This window comes from Scyliorhinus canicula, chromosome 3 (assembly GCF_902713615.1).
Source record: "Scyliorhinus canicula chromosome 3, sScyCan1.1, whole genome shotgun sequence".
NCBI classification, from domain to species: Eukaryota; Metazoa; Chordata; class Chondrichthyes; order Carcharhiniformes; family Scyliorhinidae; genus Scyliorhinus; species Scyliorhinus canicula.
The window spans coordinates 132,312,285-132,331,448 of record NC_052148.1 but is presented as its reverse complement, the minus strand read 5'-3'; the positions used below and the strand labels follow the sequence as shown (position 1 = coordinate 132,331,448).

Sequence of the window (19,164 nt, the reverse complement as noted above, 5' to 3'; positions counted from 1 at the left end):
TGCATCAGCCCACCAAAAGAACAATCTACCTAGGCCCACTCTCCCATCCACCCTGCCCTATCCCTGTAACTGAACCTGCACCTCCCGAGACATTAAGGGGCAATTTAGCATTGCCAATCCACCTAACCTGCATATCTTTGGACTGTGGGAGGAAATTGGAGCACCAGGAGGAAACCTACGCAGACATGGGGAGAACATGCAAACTCCGCACAGACAGTGACCCAAGCCAGGAATCGACCCTTGGACACTGGTGCTGTGAAGCAACGGTGCTAACCACTGTGCTACCGTGCTGCCCAGTTTCACAGCAATGTGCTGATTCTTTTAAAAAAAAATAAAGTTTGAGTACTCAATTCTTCTTTTTTCTCTATTTAAGCAGCAATTTAGCATGGCCAATCCATCTACCATACACATCTTTGGGTTGTGGGGGTGAGACCCACGCAGACACAGGGATAATGTGAAAACTCCACACCATGGCCGGAATCGAACCCCGGTCTTCGACGCCATGAGGCAGCAGTGCTAACCACTGCGCCACTATGCGACCCTAATGTGGTTGAATTTTAATTGCCCTCTGTATTGGCCTTTCAAGCCACTCAGTTCAAGGGAAATTAGAGATGGGCAACAAATGGGGGCTGTGCCAATGACAACCACATCCCATAAAAGAATACATTTTAAAAACCTAATTTTAATACTTTGAAGTCTGATCATTGTGATGGGTATGTAATTTTTGAAATGTTATTGAACAATGATCCATGGGTGAAATTCTGCTTTGTGTTAGATCAAAGCAATAGCTATGTGTAGCCACGGTCAGTGTTTCTTTTCCAAATAATATTCACATTAGGAAATGCCAATTTTGGTGACAGTAATTTTTTAACAGAATGATTATATTTCAAAAATAACATTCAATGAGTATAAGCATCAAATGATCAATTATTTTGCAAACGCACTGGCTTTAAATAGTTTAGTACAATTTTATCATCAACTGCAATAATTGAGAATGTACATGGAAATGACTGTATGTCTCACCGCGAAACCTTCAAGTTCTTGCAGATTTAAATCTGCAATCTGAAATCAAAGTGCTCATAAAATAATGAATTCCTAAGGGCAGCACGGTGGCACACTGGCTAGCACTGTTGCGTCATGACGCTGAGTACCTGGGTTCGATCTCAGCCCGGGTCATTGTCCATGTGGAGTTTGCACATTATCCCCGTGTCTGTGTGGGTCTCACCCCCATGACTCAAAGATCTGCAAGGCAGATGGATTGGCCACGCTAAATTGCCCCTTAATTGGAAATTTAAAAAAAATATGAAATTCCTTTGGAAATAAATGGCATATGATCTTGGTTTAGTTGCAAAGATGTATATTAATGAATCAGCTTCATGTACATCTTGAATATAAAATAGCCACTACATAGACTCAAACAGGTACTAAATTCAGAAATCAGGTCGTCAAATTTCTTCTCTGCACATAAAACATTTTCAATTTAATGATATAAATACTATTTCTTATTATGGTCACGCAAACAAATCATAACCATCAAGCATCTAATTTCACTTTACCATTTGCTTATCGGCATTGAAGTGGGAACAAGGTCATGAAATGACACAAACATTTTTGGTTCACAGCTTTTCACTTGCATACATTCAGTTTTAATGTCAGCTGTTAGGATTGCCAACTCTGATTAGATGTATTCCTGGCGGTTTCGTCGCATGATTTTTCCCCACACTCTAGCCATTAGTCAACACATCCATCCTTGTGACGTTTGGCCTTCCTGCACCAAATGGAAAAGGAGAAGACTCATTACCAAATGGAATGATGTTTGACTGTCACCCAAACAGCCTTTTTCTCCAATTTCCAATACTTTTATATCTGGTAAAGAGAAGTGTTCAAAGAATTTTTAAAAAAAACTATCTTTTTTAATATGCCATCCCGGTGATTTTTCCACCTGGATTGCGCACAGCAGTGTCCTGGAGATTGATCTTCAATTCCCAGAGACTCCAGCCCAGTTATCCTGGAGGGTTGGCAACGCTGCTGGCCATGGGCAAATTCCCTCAATTACTGCAAGACCTGCCTCAAATATATTTGAATATAAAGCAGTGGAGTGGCAACCGAGCTTAAATAAATACAAATGTAATTTACAAATTAACTTGTAGGGCAATCTAGCCTACAATGCAGGTTATATTAAATGGCGATTGTTAATTCACAAAGGAAGGCTTTTTTGCATTTGACTGCTCCTTTTTAATCGCTGTGAATCCCATGTATTTTGAAAACTAGTGGTCAGCATCTCTTCGTTATCAGATCTTTCAATTCAGTGATTATAAATTGCGCATTGCGTAATATCGTTATAGTAACATCTGGGGGGGGGGGGGGGGGGGGGCAGAAAAAGTCATTACAACTTTCTCTCTGGGAAACCTATGCCCAATCGGCCAAGACATTTAAATTGAGGTACTTCTCTGTTTTGAAACCTGCTGAACTGGTTTGCTGGCGGCTTCCAGCAGGATCAGGAGACTTGGACTGTGCTACTGTACATCTTGCCCAGCGTTCAACATGGAGCGAAGGGTTTGACTGAAATCCTTCCTCTCTTGTTCCCATTCACCCGCAAGTTCACTGACGGAAGGAGCGGCTCCAGGTGTTTTGGGGATGATTTAATGAGGGGATTGATGGTTCCCTCCCCGCCCCTCCGCCTGCCCGCTCCCCCCATTTCAGAGTGATTCACTCCCGGGTGATTATAAAGCCCCGCCTATTGCCGGGTCCTGACAGACTCTCTTTTTCCACACACAGAGACAGCGTGCGGTTGAAGACAGGTCTCAAACACACGATCCGAAACGCGGCAACAATGGAATGGAAAGCCATGGAAATCAACCCCGAGGTAGTAACCCAAACCCTTTGTTTGTGTTGTTGAAAGCGGCCTTTTGATGTCGTTCTTGGCCCGTTTTAACCACTCTTATTTTGTTTTCGTTTCAGATGCTGAACAAAGTAAGTGCGCAACGCCGATTCACCTTTTATCAGCAAATATTTATTCGGAAGGTCCCTGAGTTAAGTTACTCTACGCCTCGGCGAGCCCCGTTCTATCTTTAAATAGATTAAGGGTGTGGTCCTATACCCCTCTGTCGACTTATTAATGCACCGTTAAAGATTTATTACATTAGCTTTTAAACACGTTGACTTGGATTAAATGATCGCATATAAGAGATGGCGTTTCAATAAAATCCTTGCCTCTTTTGTTAGTGCCTGTCGCGTCTGGGTGTGGCATCGAGCTGGAAGTTCGTGGATGTTCTGGGTCTGGAAAACGAATCCCTGTCCATGGTGCCATCGCCAGTGTGTGCTTTAATGTTGCTGTTTCCTCTAAGTCAACAGGTAGGGCGCGATCCATTTGATGAAGCAAGCTCGCCCCATTTAAAACTGATCAAAATTGATGCTGTATGGTGACCAGTGAACGTTAACCTGTATCACATCCTTGCTTTTCTTGGCGAATTAAAATATGCTGAGTCATGCTTTGGTCGGGCCCTTTAAAGCTGTAGCTGATGTGAAGCTCGGGCATTACTCTTGATGGTGGTGTGCATAGTTTGTCATTCTCTTCTGTAATTCTTGTTTAAAATGAGTAAAGATTTGTTTGCTGTGCCCTACACTTGGTTTGCTTGGATGTAATTCTGATGGAATTATTCCTATGTAAAACTGGGGCGATGCTCCATACTGACATTGACTTTCCTTTCCTTTAGTGTAATTCTGTACAGTTGAATCTTATTTCGATGCTCCATACTGACATTGACTTTCCTTCCCTTTAGTGTAATTCTGTACAGTTGAATCTTATTTCTATCTGTCTCAATGGGGAGGGACTTGTCCCTTGTGGCAAGGCTAAGCAGGCTACCTGGTGATATGACATCCTCTAGTTTAATTATGCATCAGTGGAGGCTTCTGTTTTTGAATGTAGTATATCTAATAATAATCCATAATGACATCAGTGTTGTGTTTTAAGGTGGGTCCCTGACTTGATTATTGCTGTTGGCAATTTGTCATTGCTTTCCCCACTAATTCTGCTGGAATAGGTGCCCTGTACTAACCAGCCCCACTAAGGGGCCATTTTTGTCTGAGTCTTGTACTTGTGTCCCTCGTGTCATCAGCTTGCCATTTCCCCTAATACATGCCTGGCAAACAGCAATTTCTTTTTTATTCTGGACCTCTTTGCATCTGAGCTCCTTTTATACTATACTAAACCTGGTGTTTCCAATTCCTCCTGCATTATATTTTGGTTTAACTGACTTGTACTGCAATTCTGCCTGCTGATCTTTTTATGTTGCTCATAGCACAAGCAACATTGGCTATTTTTAAGCTGTTTCCAAAGCCCAATTTATCTTGGGATACTTCTACCATTTTGAGGCTTTAATCTTTTCTCCAACAGATCTTAAACTGTCTGAAATTCTCTTGCTGTAACTAATGTGAAGTCCTTGAATTTGCCATTGTTTCAGATTGGTTCAATACTTATTGGTTAAATACTTAATGATTATTCAAATGAACAGCATGTGTAGCTTCTGTACAATGGAACATCCCTTTCTGGAATTGAAGAATTAACCATGGTTCCCAAGTGAACACTCCCTACAATCTGATTTGAGCACTGGCTCCTTAAGCAAAACTAGCACATAAAGGCTACTGAAGTTTTTTGTTTGAGACTACCCAAGCTATAAACCATGGTAACTAAACCAGGGTGAGGTCTGAAATTGCAGCCCACTTTGTACACTTGGGTCTGGACTTTTATATTTGTGCAGCAACTTTTCCATTTGGTATACTCATTGTGCTCTCAAATTTGAGGAGACCAGACACTGATGGCTGCTTTGCAGAACACCCTGCATTCAATCAGCAAGCATGATCTGAAACGTTTTGAACTCTGGAACAGGTAAAGGATCACTCCTGGAACTAGTTTTGACAAAATTCTACAGCACTTCCAATGGTTAAACAATTTTAAATCCTATTTGCCTCTTGCTTACTTGCCTGCTCTGCTGTCCCATTATAACTTTTAGCCTTTTGTAGAAACCTTCATGCTGCTCATTATTCCCAATGCATTTTCCTCTGTTCTGAAGTGTGAAGGACAGTAACTTATTGACCTCATGGGCCAAAATGAACACTTTTTTTTTCTGGATGTGTTTTTGGTTTTAAAAACAAACTGTTGCATATTTAAGTTTGATTCCTTGGCTCTGATCATTTGTTGCAACAAGTGGAATTTGCCTTGGTGCATGACACTGATGGATTTGTATTACTTGTGTCAACTTGTGGTGTTAATGGGTATGGTGAAAGAGTCTTCCTCGTTTAAACTTGGGCCTAGTACTTTCCCTCCATTACGAAATGGTATACTAAGAGTACAAAACCTGGGAGTTAGAAGTGCTGCCTCCAATCTCCAACCCTTGGCTAGCAAGAGTAGCCTGGTCATTGCATAGATGAGGAGCTTTTTTACATTTTTCAATTTAAAAATGTGCAATAACTTAGTGAAAAACACATTCCTTCATTGAGCCCATTACAAAAAGGCACTTGATTTATTAGTTGCATGTCATATTCATACTTTTCTTTCTCCAACCCCCACAACAGCATGAATCCCACAGAGAGCGACAAACATCAGAACTGAGTGGAAAGGGTATTGACTCTAAAATCTACTTCTTGAGGCAGACTATTTCAAATTCCTGTGGAACTGTTGGACTTATCAACACTATTGCCAACAATCAAGATAAACTTGACTTTGGTAAGCAAGTTGAATAGAATGTTGCTTTAACAGGATAAATGTTACAAGTAGCTTTTGCTTGTGCAGCTGTTTCCAATCTACTTGCATTTTTTTTGACTGAATTGCTTCAATTGCAGTCTTGGGTAAACATTCATTCTTTGTGACCAGGTGGATGTCTTATTTGTAGAATTAGTTGCTGCACACTAAATTTGCATTTTCCTTGGACAACTGATCTTTCTCCTCTCTTGCAGTGGAGGGCTCTATATTAAAGAAGTTTCTGAATGAGACCATTGATCTCTCGGCAGAGGAAAGAGCCAAACAATTGGAAAAAAATGAGGTGGGAAGAACCTGATTCTTTTAGTTCTCTGTACTCCATGTTAGTTCTTGGTATTCAAACAAATTCTTGTAACTTTGACTCCACTTGGTTGCTTAATTTTTTTTGTCACAGAAAATTCGTGCAGCACATGATGCTACTGCAGAGGAGGGAGAGTGCCGGGTAAGTTTGTTGTTTTTTGTATGGACTAAACATGTATAGCCTAGTCACCTATGACCTCCCTAAAACCATCAGTTCATCAACTGGTTAAAATACTTTCATTACTGCATTGGAGGCAGGGGGTATCTAAATCATTGTGCAACAGTGTATAACCACTGACACTTTTTATAACTCCAAGGGGTGGATTGTGGAAGATTTCATAGCTGAACACACAACCAACTAATTCAGAATGCACGTATCCCTTTGGGGGATACAAGAAGATTGCTGGTGGAGAAGGGATTTGAGAATCCAGGTTTTGATTGACAATTGTAGGTTGTGCATGGGATGACGGATAAACAACTAGGACAATGGGTGACCTCTTGATTTTGATGGGTTGATGACCTCTAGATTTTGATGGGTATGTGCCATAGTACTTTGTGATCCAAGAACTACAATGCAACAAATGACCAGAAAATGTTTGTATGGGAAATGCCCCATTTTATTGAAATAAATTCTGGTGCTGATGAACCACTTATTTAAATGGGACATTATTTATTAACAGCTCCAACAAAAGCCAGAATTCTCTGCCATCTTCAATGCAGATTAAATGGTCATAATTAATCTTTCATGGTTTAGATTTTTATTGAATTCAAATTCATCTGATGGGATTCAAACCCAGGTCTCCAGATTACTAGTCCAGCAGTATTGCTGCCACCTTGTCCTTGTGATTTTATCCTAAAATGCATGCACAGACCCATTTGCTTGGTAACCTCCCAAGGCCCATTTGCACAATGTAGCCTACAGTCTCACTTGGCAGAAAGCTGTTGACTTCATCCAGCATGCCTAACTAGGATAGTGTGAACCTGCTCCCACAATCAAGAACAGTAAATTTGAGGTACTGAATGTACCAATTGCTGTTCTTGCATGAGGTTGTGGCAGGCTTCAAATACCATCACCCAAATTGCTTATTTGACATTTGGACCTAAAGCCTGTCTCAATCCCTGCCACGTCAACCTTATTACAGTCCTGCACCAGGCCCAAATAGTGGCTCGGATACTGGACAGAAACACCAAAGACAAGAAATTAAACCTTGCTCTGGTGATTTCCATCAAACAAAACCACGTCCAAACCCGATCCACTTAAATACAGTTGACACTCACTAATGCTTAGTCTTGAATACTCCACTTGAGAAGATATTTAGACTAAGACCTGACCCTGTCCGAATAATACAGAATCCGCTCACCTTCCAGTCAATAACAAACTCAACACTCGACTGCTTCACCCCCTGGCTCCTCCCATCTTGCTGAATTAAATGCTGCCTAACGGGGAACCCTAATCCATTAGCACAGATTTTACAATGCTTTAATTACACCTCTGGCTCAAGTCTAGCTGTCTTTGCAAACCAGGAATTTAAAAAACATAACTGCAGCAGTCATGCACACAACTGACCCATTGATGAGTTGTTTGAGTACCCAATCCTTTTCCAAAAAGGAGAAAACTCATGCAGACATGGGGGGGGGGGGGGGGGGCGATTGTGCAAACTCGCACAATAGTGACCTGGGGCCTCAGCACTGAGGCAACAGTGCTATCACTGAGCCACCATGCTGTCCTAGAGTATATGTGCACACCCTCCTTTTTGGGTGGTTGAGAGCTTTCAATAAGCAATGGCTGCTGAACTTCTACATTCTGTTAAGCATTTTGGGCAGTGGATGGAAGATTCCTATAGCACTCATAGAATTTACAGTGCAGAAGGAGGACATTAAGCTCATTAAGTCTGCATTGGCCCTTGGAAAGAGCACCTTACTGAAGCCCACATCTCCACCCTATCCCTTATGGTGCTAATTAGAAAGGGGCTCTCTGCCACTTGCAACGAGGCAGGTAACTATTAGGAAAACATCTGTGACCTTCACTTCAATCAGGAGAAACTTAAAACCATAACCTAGATAGTTTTTACTTGTTGATTTAAATCCTCAAATGTACAAGTAATCTTGCATCTGATTCATTTATAGGTGCATGAAGATGGTACAAACTTCCATTTTATCACCTTAGTTGGTGTGGATGGGCATCTCTATGAACTAGGTAATACTATTTGACTGCCATACCAAACTCTTTTTTTTTTTTTTTCAAAGACTCCCCAAGTCTGTCCTTTTAAGGATAACTTAATGTACTTGTTCATGTACAAGTTGTCTTTACAGATGTTTTAATATTTAGTATAATGGATGGCACATCTTGTATGTTACTAGACATACATGCTGTGCGCATGTATATCTTCAGGCCTGTGCACTCTTACACTGGATATAACATTTTCTCTTTTTTTAAGATGGAAGAATGCCATTCCCTATTGACCAAGGAGAAACATCAAATGATGCACTATTACAGGTTTGCTTAGACTGTTCCTGTAACATTGACTGTTCATTCTATTCCCTCCTGTTGAGGGAAGACTTGTCAAAAACACTTTAGAGATTAATTTTTTTTATTGCAACTAATGGATATCTGCTAACTCATGGTATCACATTTTCAGGATTCAGCAAAGATATGCCGACAGTTTATGGAACGTGACCAAGGAGAAGTTCGCTTCACTGCTGTGGCCCTTTGCAAAGCCTCTTGAATATTTTCCGAAACAGCATCCCAAGTGCACAAAACCCCACAGCTTAAATGTGGTGTTTGAAAGCTTTCAGAATGCTTTGCTTAACAAGTTTGTGTATTGGGGCACCAAAAAAAAAACACTTGCTGTGTGGATGTTTTAATAGATGGCATTTCTGCACTAGACCTTTAGCAACATTCCTGTGGACAGTAAACTAGTATTTGCTTTAGATAAAATTTGTTTCCTAATGTCCATCCTGTTACATTGCAACATTGCAACCAGATCACAGCATTGTGCTAACTTGAAGGCTTAACTACAGAGGTTTGTAGAAGTTTGTTTGGTTCCACATTGTGCCTATATTTTACAGCTATTCCTGTAACATGTTGGCTGTAATCTGAAATAAAATTTATTGGTGAAGCAACATTTTGTCTGTGCATTCTGAACCAATAGTAATAGTAACTGCATCCTTTTGCTACAGTTTTTTGTAGATGGGCTGGAAGTGCATCACCACTTCACAAGCCAAAGATTCAATTTTCTTCAACTGAAAGCTGACTTAATTTGACATTTCTCATTCCCTGCCACATCCCAGCAAGGATTTTTTTTTAACCTAACCATTCCAGCTAAAATGCTGCACATTTCTAGATTGACGACCTAGAACAGTCCCAGTTTCTGCAATAGAACAGTCTGTTCCTGGTGCTAGAGTAAATCCAGGCCTCTACTTCATTGCTCCACTCTAAATAATGACCTTTCTCTGCCCCTCCTGCTTTTGAATATCTCCTTGATTTTAGCAGGTTGAGTATCCTCTGGTGTTGGTGCCCAACCTTGTCCCTATGCCAACTTCCACATGGCTCAGATAACATAAGAACTAGGAGCAGGAGTAGGCCATCTGGCCCCTCGAGCCTGCTCCGCCATTCAATTAGATCATGGCTGATCTTTTGTGGACTCAGCTCCACTTTCTGGCCCGAACACCATAAACCCTTAATCCCTTTACTCTTCAAAAAACTATCTATCTTTACCTTAAAAACATGTAATGAAGGAGCCTCAACTGCTTCACTGGGCAAGGAATTCCATAGATTCACAACCCTTTGGGTGAAGTTGCTCCTAAACACAGTCCTAAATCTACTTCCCCTTATTTTGAGGCTATGTCCCCTAGTTCTGCTGTCACCCGCCAGTGGAAACAACCTGTCTGCATCTATCCTATCTATTCCTTTCATAATTTTAAATGTTTCTATAAGATCCCCCCCCTCGTCCTTCTAAATTCCAACGAGTACAGTCCCAGTCTACTCAACCTCTCATCATAATCCAACCCCTTCAGCTCTGGGATTAACCTAGTGAATCTCCTTAACCATTCAGCAATTCTTCTAGATTCAGCATATTGGGCTAATAGAGGTCTAGGGACAAATTTGCTATCCTTTCATCTCGCTTTGGTAATGTGGCTTAACTCTGGGCTGCCTTCTGAAATGGCCTAGCAAACTGCAGCTTTGGTAGCAAATGATCACCTTGTCAATGATGTCCATCTCGGGGAAAGACCATTTTCCTGAACATTGTACAGGGTGACCAATGCAACAACCTCCAACTGTTGTGGCTGCAAACAACATTATCCCTCCTTCCTTCCACTATTCTTCTGTACCATGGTCAATGTTACCAACCTCAACTTTGTCCACAGCCATACAGGCAGTACAAAACTTGTATCTGTTGGTTAAGGGCAAAGGGCTCTGTGCTGCACATGTGAAACTGTCACAAGCTCTATGACCATGAGCCAGGCCAGCATGACTTTCTTTCTGGATTGAAGGCTCCTAATAAAACACTTAGTCCAGCTCCACAGCTCAGCCTTAATGTACAAATACTGCAGATAGGGTTGGTGAAGCTCTCTGCTGTACTACCTGCACGACAATCTCCTTCAATCTGGTTTTAAACATTTGTTATTGTATCTTAGTTACTGATTGGTTTTATCACCTAATTCTCTAAATTTGATTTTTGCTTCCCTATTTATCTCTGCTGCTCCAAATCTCTTGTGCTCACTTGCCCTTTTTTTTTTTGGTCCATTGTTCATTTTGCTGTTCTCTCAAGTGTGTTCTGTCCCCCCCTTACTGTGCATACTCCCTCCCTCTCCTAATTCTGCTCAATATTTTTATTTATTTATCCTGGTTATGGACTCTATATATTCTACTAGCTCCTGTAAGTGGCATTCTTTATCATCCTCTGGATGTGAATTTGACTTGTTTATGTTCATGTGCAGCTGTTAGTTGTCTCCCTCATCTTTACTGTGGAGGCCCTTTGTTACTGAAATCTCTGGTCATCTGTTTGCTTTGTCACCCATGGGCACAGGTATTTCTATTCCACTCCTTCAGCCATTAACTGTAGTCACTTGTAATTGATCTCATTTTTTTCCTCCCTTTTCCAAACTCCTTGGGACTTGCCCCTTTTACTTGTGGCAATGCTGGTGTTGGACTGGGGTGGGAACAATGTTTTTTACAACACCAGGTTAATGTCCAACAGGTGTGTATTTGGAATCACTAGCTTTTGGAGCACAGATCCTTAAGGTATTGTCACCTCTACCCAAATGTAATCAACCCACATTTCCAAAATAGCAATCGTCCCCTACTTTGTTTCAATCACCTGTCTTGCCTAACATCCTTATCCAGTCCTCGTCTGTTATTATCCTTCAGCTCTCAATTCTTTGTAACTCCTTATGTGAATCCCTTTTCCTTACAGTGCATATTATGGCACTGACAACCTTGGCCCAACAAAGTATATTTGAAATTATAGATGAAACAGCAATTTACTTGGCCTTTCAATTTATTATACTATATTTGTTCATGAGCCAAAGTAATTGCATGCAGTTCTGGGCACTGGATGTGAAAGTTCTGGAAAGGGTTCAGAGTTCAAAGAGACTGGTTGTTTTCCTTGGAGCCTGGTTTTGGGGGGGGGGGGGGGGGGGGAGGAGAGAGAGAACATGAGCAGCATTGATAGACAGGAAGGCACTTTTCCCCTTGGTGGAAGGATCAATGACCTGGGGGGGGGGAGAGAGAGAAAGAAAGAGAGGAGAGAGAAGAGATTTAAGATAGGTTTAGAGGGGATGTGGGGAGGAATAAACGGTTCCACCCAGAGGGTGGTGGGAGTCTGGAAATCCCTGCCTGAGAAGGGTGGTGGAGACTGAGATCCTCATAACATTTAGTATTTATATGTGCACTTGCGATACCAAGGCTATGGGCCGTGTGCTGGAAAATGAGATGAGAATAGTTAGGCAATTATATTTGACCAGTGCAGATATGATGGGCCGAAGGAATTTTTCTGTGCTGTTATGAGGCAGTAGTGCTAACCAGTGCACCATTGTACAGTCCTACTATGGACCTCTATGATGCTCCTCCTATTGGATTGACTGAACACAGGTTAGATGGTCCAGTGCAGGACAAAATTTTTTTTATCAAAAGTGGCCATGCCAAAAAAAAATCTGATGGAAATAAAGCACCTCCTCCTTTGATTCAGCATGTTCTCATAGATTCAGATTTTGGTTTATTACTTATTCTAATACCACTCCCCTTTGCTTTGAATCTGTCGGCAATTAGAAATGTTTGTTTTACTTTGCTAAGTGTTTTATTTCAGCAGAAACAAGCCGAGTACAATAATTTTTCTTGGGTAATGATGATTAGCCTGAAAGGGGAGCCATTGTTGTATTAAAGCATAAATGGATAACTAGTAAAAAGCTGTCAAGATCAGTTAACCTTGCTGAATTAGGGTGCTGCCTAGAATGTAAAAGTTAGTTGATGTATAGGGATGGCGAATAGGAGTTACATTTTTCAATAACCATGGGTGGGATTTTCTGTTGGCTGATGCCGAAATCGGGGAAACTCACTTGGGCGGAGAATCGGTTCTGATTTGACACCAAATCGCAATTCTCTGTCACCTCGAGCGGAGTCAATGCAGTCCGGCATACACATTCAGTAAGCACAGTTTGCATATCATTAGTGGGCCTGACCTGGTATTCTCTGGGGCCTATGCCTCTGATGGGCTGAGTTTCCAATGGCGTGTTTCACTTCGGCTTTTAAAATCGTGAAACCGGCATCGTGGCTGATGCGAGAGTGAGGAGAGGTCTTATACAGTGAGGTGCGACTGTGCGTTGACGGGGTGGGGGTGGTGTCATCCAGGCACCGACAATAATTGCCACAGTCTGCAAGGCAGCCATCGTACTGCGCACCCCACTGACCACCCATCTTGGCCCCTTGGTTCTGAAGAGTGACACTGGCTGTACAGGTGTCCCCACCCCCATACCCCACCATCTGTCATTAGCAGTCCCCCACCCAGATGCTACCTGCCGGCAGGGCATCACGTGGCCCACTGAAGGGCAATGCCTACTGCAGCCCCTACAGGGGTACGGGGCGGGACTGTGGAGCGTACCGCTGGCTTGGGTAGCACTGGCAGCAGGGAGAGGCCCTGCATAGTGTGGGGCAATGATGGGGATTGCGGGGGGGGGGGGGGGGGGGGACGGGACATTAGGGGGAAGAGCCTGCAGGGCCAACATGTGGACCTTGTTGGGCATAGGGCTATGCACCATGCTATCCAATCAGCCTTTCACCCCCTGAAGACAATGGCTATTGGAATACCACTGGCAATGGTGGCCTTCCTCCTAGCTGCCGCAGCCCTGGGGAATGCCCTGTGGCTGGATGAGCCGGAGATGTTCGAGGAGGTGGCTGCAGCAGCAGAATGTGCAGCAGTGGAGCATACCACAGAGGAACAGGAGGCAGCCGCCCGGGATGGAGAGCCTGAGGAGGTGCAAAGGAAGCACCGCATGAGGCTGTCATGACGGTGTGTACCGTCACCACCTTTCATACGAGGACCTGCTGGACCGGGCATGCCGTCGAAGAGTCCGGCTGAGCAGGGGGACAGTGCAACATATCTGCCCGCTCATGGCACATCTGGCACCGTGGGGATATGGGGCAAGGCACCCTCTCCCGTTGGCCGTCAAGGTGACGGTCACCTTAAACCTTTATGCGACAGGGTCCTTCCAGATGCTGAGTGGGGACCTGCCTGGTATCTTACAGATCTTGGTGGACAGGTGCATCTGCACCGTCGTGGAAGCTCAATACATCCATTTTGATGCAGACAGGCCCACCAGGATGCCTGAGAAGCGGGTTCACTGTCATTGCCGACATGCCCCAGGTCCAGGGGGTGATCGACCTGCACATGACAGGCCGCTCTATACCAACTGCAAGGAGTTCCACTCGATGAACATGCAGCTGATATGTGACCATCAGCTGCGCATCATGCATGTGCACGACACCTTCATCCTGGCACACTCGACGGTTCCTGACACCTCATCCACTAGCTCCAACCTCAACTCCTCCTCCACTCAACCTTCACCCCCTCCACAGACACAGCATCTTCTGTAATAATCCTACCATAAATCCCCGAGGTAATCCTCTCCTTCATCCCTGCCAGTGTAAAACCCTCTCCAGCAACGAGGATGGCGACACCACAAGGAATATCCAAAAGATCTTTTGGTGAAATTGCGAACCAGAAAATTTCTAAATGTATCCAACTGCGAAAGCCCAAATTACTCCGATAACTCCTCCAAGCTCACAAATCTCACTTCCAAAAAAAAACCAACTGGTAATTACTGGAACAGAAACCATGGTAAAACATTCATCTTTACCGATTGATTTTTGCCCGCCAAGTACAGAGGGAGACTATCCCACCTCTGTAAATCAGCCTTCACCCTCCTCACCAGGCTCATAAAATTCAACTTCCAAAGCTGGGCCCAATCAGAGCTACCTGCATCCCCAAAGACCTAAAATGAGAGTCAGTTAAATGGAACAGCAACACCCCCAGATTTACTTCCCTTCCTGGTGGAGTGACCAGAAAACACTGACTTTGCTCCCAATTCAATTTATGCCCAGAACCCCCCCCCCCCCCAAAATGTTTTAAAAATGCCATAATATCACCCATCAAGGGGATTGGATTGGTAACATCCAAAAGAAGATCATCAGTGTACAAGGACACCTTGTGTTCCACTCTTCCCCCCCCCCAAACCCCGGGTCATTATTCGGTTTCTTGCGGAACATGGATTCTCCTCCCTCGCGCGGGCCGTGATTTTGGCACGTTGGTGCGGAGAATCCAGCCCCACATAACAGAAATAAAGAATCAAAGAAAGAAACCAGAACCCAAAGCATCACACCCAAGAGCTGAACCTCTCCCACCCCTCTTTCAAACCTGAAACTGCCCAACACCTCTTCCCCCTCTGCCAAGCCAAATAATCCCTCCAACCCACAAACAACCTCCAAAAAGAGACAACACAAAAAAGGAAACCCCCCAACCAAGACACAGCAATTTCAATTAACAACAGCCCTTCACGAAAAAGGAAATAAAGGAAGAGGGGGAATAAGGAAAATGCAAGAAAATACACACAACTTTACAACAACGTCCCTATACAAACCCGTCCCAACCAATAGCAAAGTCCCATTCCCCCTCAGTTCAGTCTAAGTCTTTGAGCTTTAATAAAAGCCTCCGCTTCCTCCACCGTCTCAAATAAATGGTGCGGGATTCTCTGATTCTCTGTCCCGGCAGCTGGCCAATGGGGTTTCCCATTGTGGGAACCCCATCCCGTCGGGGAATCCACGGGCATGAGTGCGCTGCCGTCAAAGCGGAGGATCCCACCGATGGAGGATCCAGTCCATGGTCTTTGCCATTATTTGTAACCCTCAGTCTCGCTGGGTACACCATACCAAATTGCACAACACTCTTGAAATGTGCTGACTTCACCTTATTAAACGTGCCCGTCTCCTTGTCAATCCTACGCGACATCCTGGTATATACGAAGACTGCTGCCTTCCATGGATCTCCTGATTCTCCTTGACCCACTTCACAACCCTCTCCTTCATCCGATAGCTGTGAAAACATGCTCTCACTGTCCACCATGGTGGCTCATTCGCCTGTGATTTTGCCCGGAGCGAACTGTGGGCCCGATGCAGCTCGATTGGGGGGGGGGCTCTTATCCTCCTTGCTCATCAACTTCGCAAACATTGACTTGAAATATTCAGTCGGCCTCGGACCTTCCACTCTCTCAGGCAACCCCACAATCCTGATTCTGCTGTCTCAAACTATTCTCCAGGTCTTCGATCTTAGCCCTCAGGCCCTTATTCCTGTCCTCCATCCTCTGCTATGTCGCGACAGTGTCTCGTCCACCTCCTTCAACACCTTACCATGCTTTCGCATTGTCTCCAAAGTCTTTCCCAATGCCTCTTTTATCGGGATCACTGACCTTTTGAGGGTCTCCAGCAACTCCTTCCCTTGCCTCTCGAAGTGCTTGCCGAATTGCCTTTCAAATTCGACAGCCATTACTTCCAGCAGCTTATCCACCATAATAGATACAACCCCACTCGATGAGTCTGCCTCCACCATCTTCAATCCCACAAGACTTCACACCTTGCTCAGCTCCTCAGAAGGGTTACCGCTCACACCTTTCTTCTCAAAATCCTTTTTAAAAATAAATTTAGAGTACACAATTCTTTTTTTCCAATTAAGGACAATTTAACATGGCTAATTCACCTACCCTGCACTGCACATCTTTTTAGGTTGTGGGGGTGAGACCCACCCAGACAGGGGGAGAATATGCAAACTCCACATGGACACCAGGCTGAACCTGGGTCCTCGGCACCATGAAGCAGCAATGCTCACCACTGCGCCACCGCGCTGCCCCAACTTCACAATATTCTTTATTGCGCCTTTTGACATTCTCTCACAAAAGGCTATCAAATGGGACGAGTCTGTCCACCAATCACCCCCAGGAACCAGGTGAAAAGAAATAAAAACCAAGGACTCTAGCAGGAGCTACTTTATGTGCGACCTCCTTCTACATGTCGCCACCTGAAGTCCCCATTTCAGAATCTTTCTTCCATGGCTACAGACTGCTCTTTCGGTTTCTTCATTTCACTTGTCAGAACCTCAATCTTTTTCTTTGCATTTTCCTTATCTACTTTAAAAGTCTGGATTTGCTCTTCCGCAGCACACATCTCCAGTGGGATTCTTTGTTTCAGAGACTAAGGGCGGGATTCTCCTATGCCCAGCGCCGGAATCGGAAATGCGATTGGACGGAAAATTGGTTCCGACTCTGAAATTGCGGTGGGTGCCGATTTCACGGCAAATTGCAATTCTCCGTCTCCTCGACAGTGGCGTCGATGTATTCCGGAACGCATGTACAGTAAACATTTTTGGCCAATCATTAGCAGGCCCGCCCCGCTATTCTCCGGGGCTTCCACGATTCTCCGCCTCCAAAGGGCCGGATTTCCGACGGTGAGGTAGACTTGCTTTTAAAAATCGTGAAACCGGCGTCGTGGTTGATGAGGGAGGGAGAGGAGGTAGGACACGGAGAGGCGTGACCGTTGTCATGGGAATGTCACTTTAAGAAATGTTTGTCTGCTCAAGCAGCTGCAGTGGGGCAGCACGGTGGCGCAGTGGGTTAGCCCTGCTGCTTCACGGCGCATGGAGTGTGGAGTTTGCCGTGTGGAGTTTGCACATTCTCTCTGTGTTTGTGTGGGTTTCACCCCCACAACCCAAAAATGTGCAGGCTAGGTTGATTGGCCACGCTAAATTGACCCTTAATTGGAAAAATGAATTGGGTACTCTAAATGTATTTTTTAAAAGTGACTGCAGTGATGTCAGAGTGTGGGTGAAGCTAAGCTCTGGCTCTGCTTTTTAGTTTTGCTTTGAGGAAAAGCTTGGGTTTGTCTGTGTTTTTTGGTTTTGTTTTAGTGTTGGTGCTGAAGCCAGCCAAAGAAGGTCTAATTTCGATCTCTCTGCCATCTAAAGACTATCTCTAGATCATTTGGTGAATTCAGAGTGATAACTGCTCTCAGTAGAGAATTTAAACCTGATGTTCTTCTGTAAAAAGGATTTTTGTCTTATGGATGTACCCCGAAACGGTCACACCCGCGCCCTGCTCCACATGTCAGAACCCATGCCATCCATCATGGCCGGGTGCCCTGGCCACTGAGGCCACCATCCACTCAACCCCTGGGCTGCATGCATCGTACTGTTAAATGGTGTCATTGTATGTGTTTCCCCCCTGCCCCAACCCCCCCCCCCCCCCACTCCCAGGATATGGCCGCGCACAACGGCCGGGAGCGGGAGAAGACCGGAGGAGGACAATAAGAACTGCAGCGTCTCACCGTGCCTGAGCAGAGGGCCCTGAACATGGCCGGTGGCCTAGAGTAACGGGAGATTGCTGGGGTGGAGTGCAGTCACTAGCGAGCAGGTGACACCCTGCCGAGTTGCGGTTCCCCATGAAAGGTGGGTCGAGACCCACGTCCCACGTCACACCCTTCCCCCGGCACCCCCACATCCCTCTCACTACCACTCCCCCCTGGCCTGCTGTCTAACCATTCATGCCGTCTTACAGGACCTGCCGGTGATGGGCCCAATCCATCCGGCGGTCCCCGCCCCTGGCCACTTCCAGAACCGGTGGTCCCCCAGACGGCCGAGCACTGACGTGGAGAGCAGCCCAAACATCAGCCCTGTGCCTGAGACTCCGGACACCCTGGAGCTCGGGTCGGAGGATTTTCCATCACAGGTGTCTCCAACACCCTCCACCATCTCAGAGACTATCACCTCGGTTGGGCACATTAGTGAAGAGGCTCCTGGGACACTATCTGGTGTGCACCGCAAATCGCAAATCGCATCCAGTACTGCAGCTGGACATAGGAGCACCCAAGGGACCGGACGGGACGGTGGACACACCGCCCCCAGGAACCAGCTGCCGTCCAGATGGGTCTGAGCTTTTGGAACATGCAGTCCCAGCCACAGTGCAGATACAGTCAGAGAGTCAGGGACCACAAGAGGGCAAGCCTCCAGCACCTGCAGGTGCAGGTGGAGGAGTCCATCTGCGTGCAGGAGCAGGGTGTGGTGCCGGCCATATGTGCAACCCAGGCCAACACCGCATGCGTGGCATCCACGGTGGAGGTATTGGGCCGACGATTTCGGCTATGGATCAAGGTGTGCCCAAGGTGTGTCCAAGGCCTGGGACATTTTGTGCAGACGCTGGCCGAGGCCCAGGACAGGGCTGCCCTCTGCCAGAGCCACCTGGACTTGGCAGTGGCGCTCCTTAGAATGGCTCAGTCACAGCAGACCATGGCTGGGAACGCTGGTGGCATTGTCCAGGCACTGGCCGGCCTTGCGCAGAAACTGGGCAAGGTGGCCCAGTCCCAGAGGGAGGTGGCCCAGTCCCAGAGGGAGGTGACCCAGTCACTGGCTAATGTGACACAGACCCTCAGGCTGGTGGCACAGTCGCAGTGTGATGTGCCGCAGTCCAAGACGGAGAAGTCCATTCCCTGTGCTCCATAGCCGCGAACATGCAGACCCTGGTCGAGACCAGAGCGGGCTTCCAGGACTAGTAGCGCCAGGTGGCGGGCG

The 19,164-nt window shown here is 45.3% G+C and overlaps 1 protein-coding gene and 1 long non-coding RNA gene across 2 annotated transcripts; one reads left to right on the top strand and one right to left on the bottom strand.

The window, feature by feature from the left end:
* Positions 1-1,344: 1,344 nt before the first annotated feature.
* On the bottom strand, positions 1,345-2,627 carry LOC119962962. Its single transcript, XR_005459996.1, has 2 exons — positions 2,447-2,627; positions 1,345-1,768 (listed from the first exon to the last, which is right to left on the bottom strand). It is a non-coding gene; the product is annotated as an uncharacterized LOC119962962 (long non-coding RNA).
* Positions 2,628-2,686: 59 nt separating this feature from the next.
* uchl1 (ubiquitin carboxyl-terminal esterase L1 (ubiquitin thiolesterase)) lies at positions 2,687-9,181 on the top strand. The gene is made up of 9 exons (XM_038791317.1): positions 2,687-2,866; positions 2,962-2,973; positions 3,226-3,354; positions 5,575-5,725; positions 5,956-6,041; positions 6,153-6,200; positions 8,186-8,255; positions 8,497-8,555; positions 8,698-9,181. The coding sequence occupies exons 1-9, from the start codon at positions 2,834-2,836 to the stop codon at positions 8,782-8,784; spliced, it is 675 nt and encodes a 224-aa protein (XP_038647245.1). The 5' UTR covers positions 2,687-2,833; the 3' UTR covers positions 8,785-9,181.
* Positions 9,182-19,164: the final 9,983 nt, after the last annotated feature.

Coding starts and splice junctions, on each gene's coding strand:
- uchl1 (XM_038791317.1), top strand. CDS start 2,834: ATGGAATGGAAAGCCATGGAAATCAACCCCGAG. Junction 6,201..8,185: donor CAGAGGAGGGAGAGTGCCGG/GTAAGTTTGTTG, acceptor ATTCATTTATAG/GTGCATGAAGATGGTACAAA. Junction 8,556..8,697: donor CAAATGATGCACTATTACAG/GTTTGCTTAGAC, acceptor TCACATTTTCAG/GATTCAGCAAAGATATGCCG.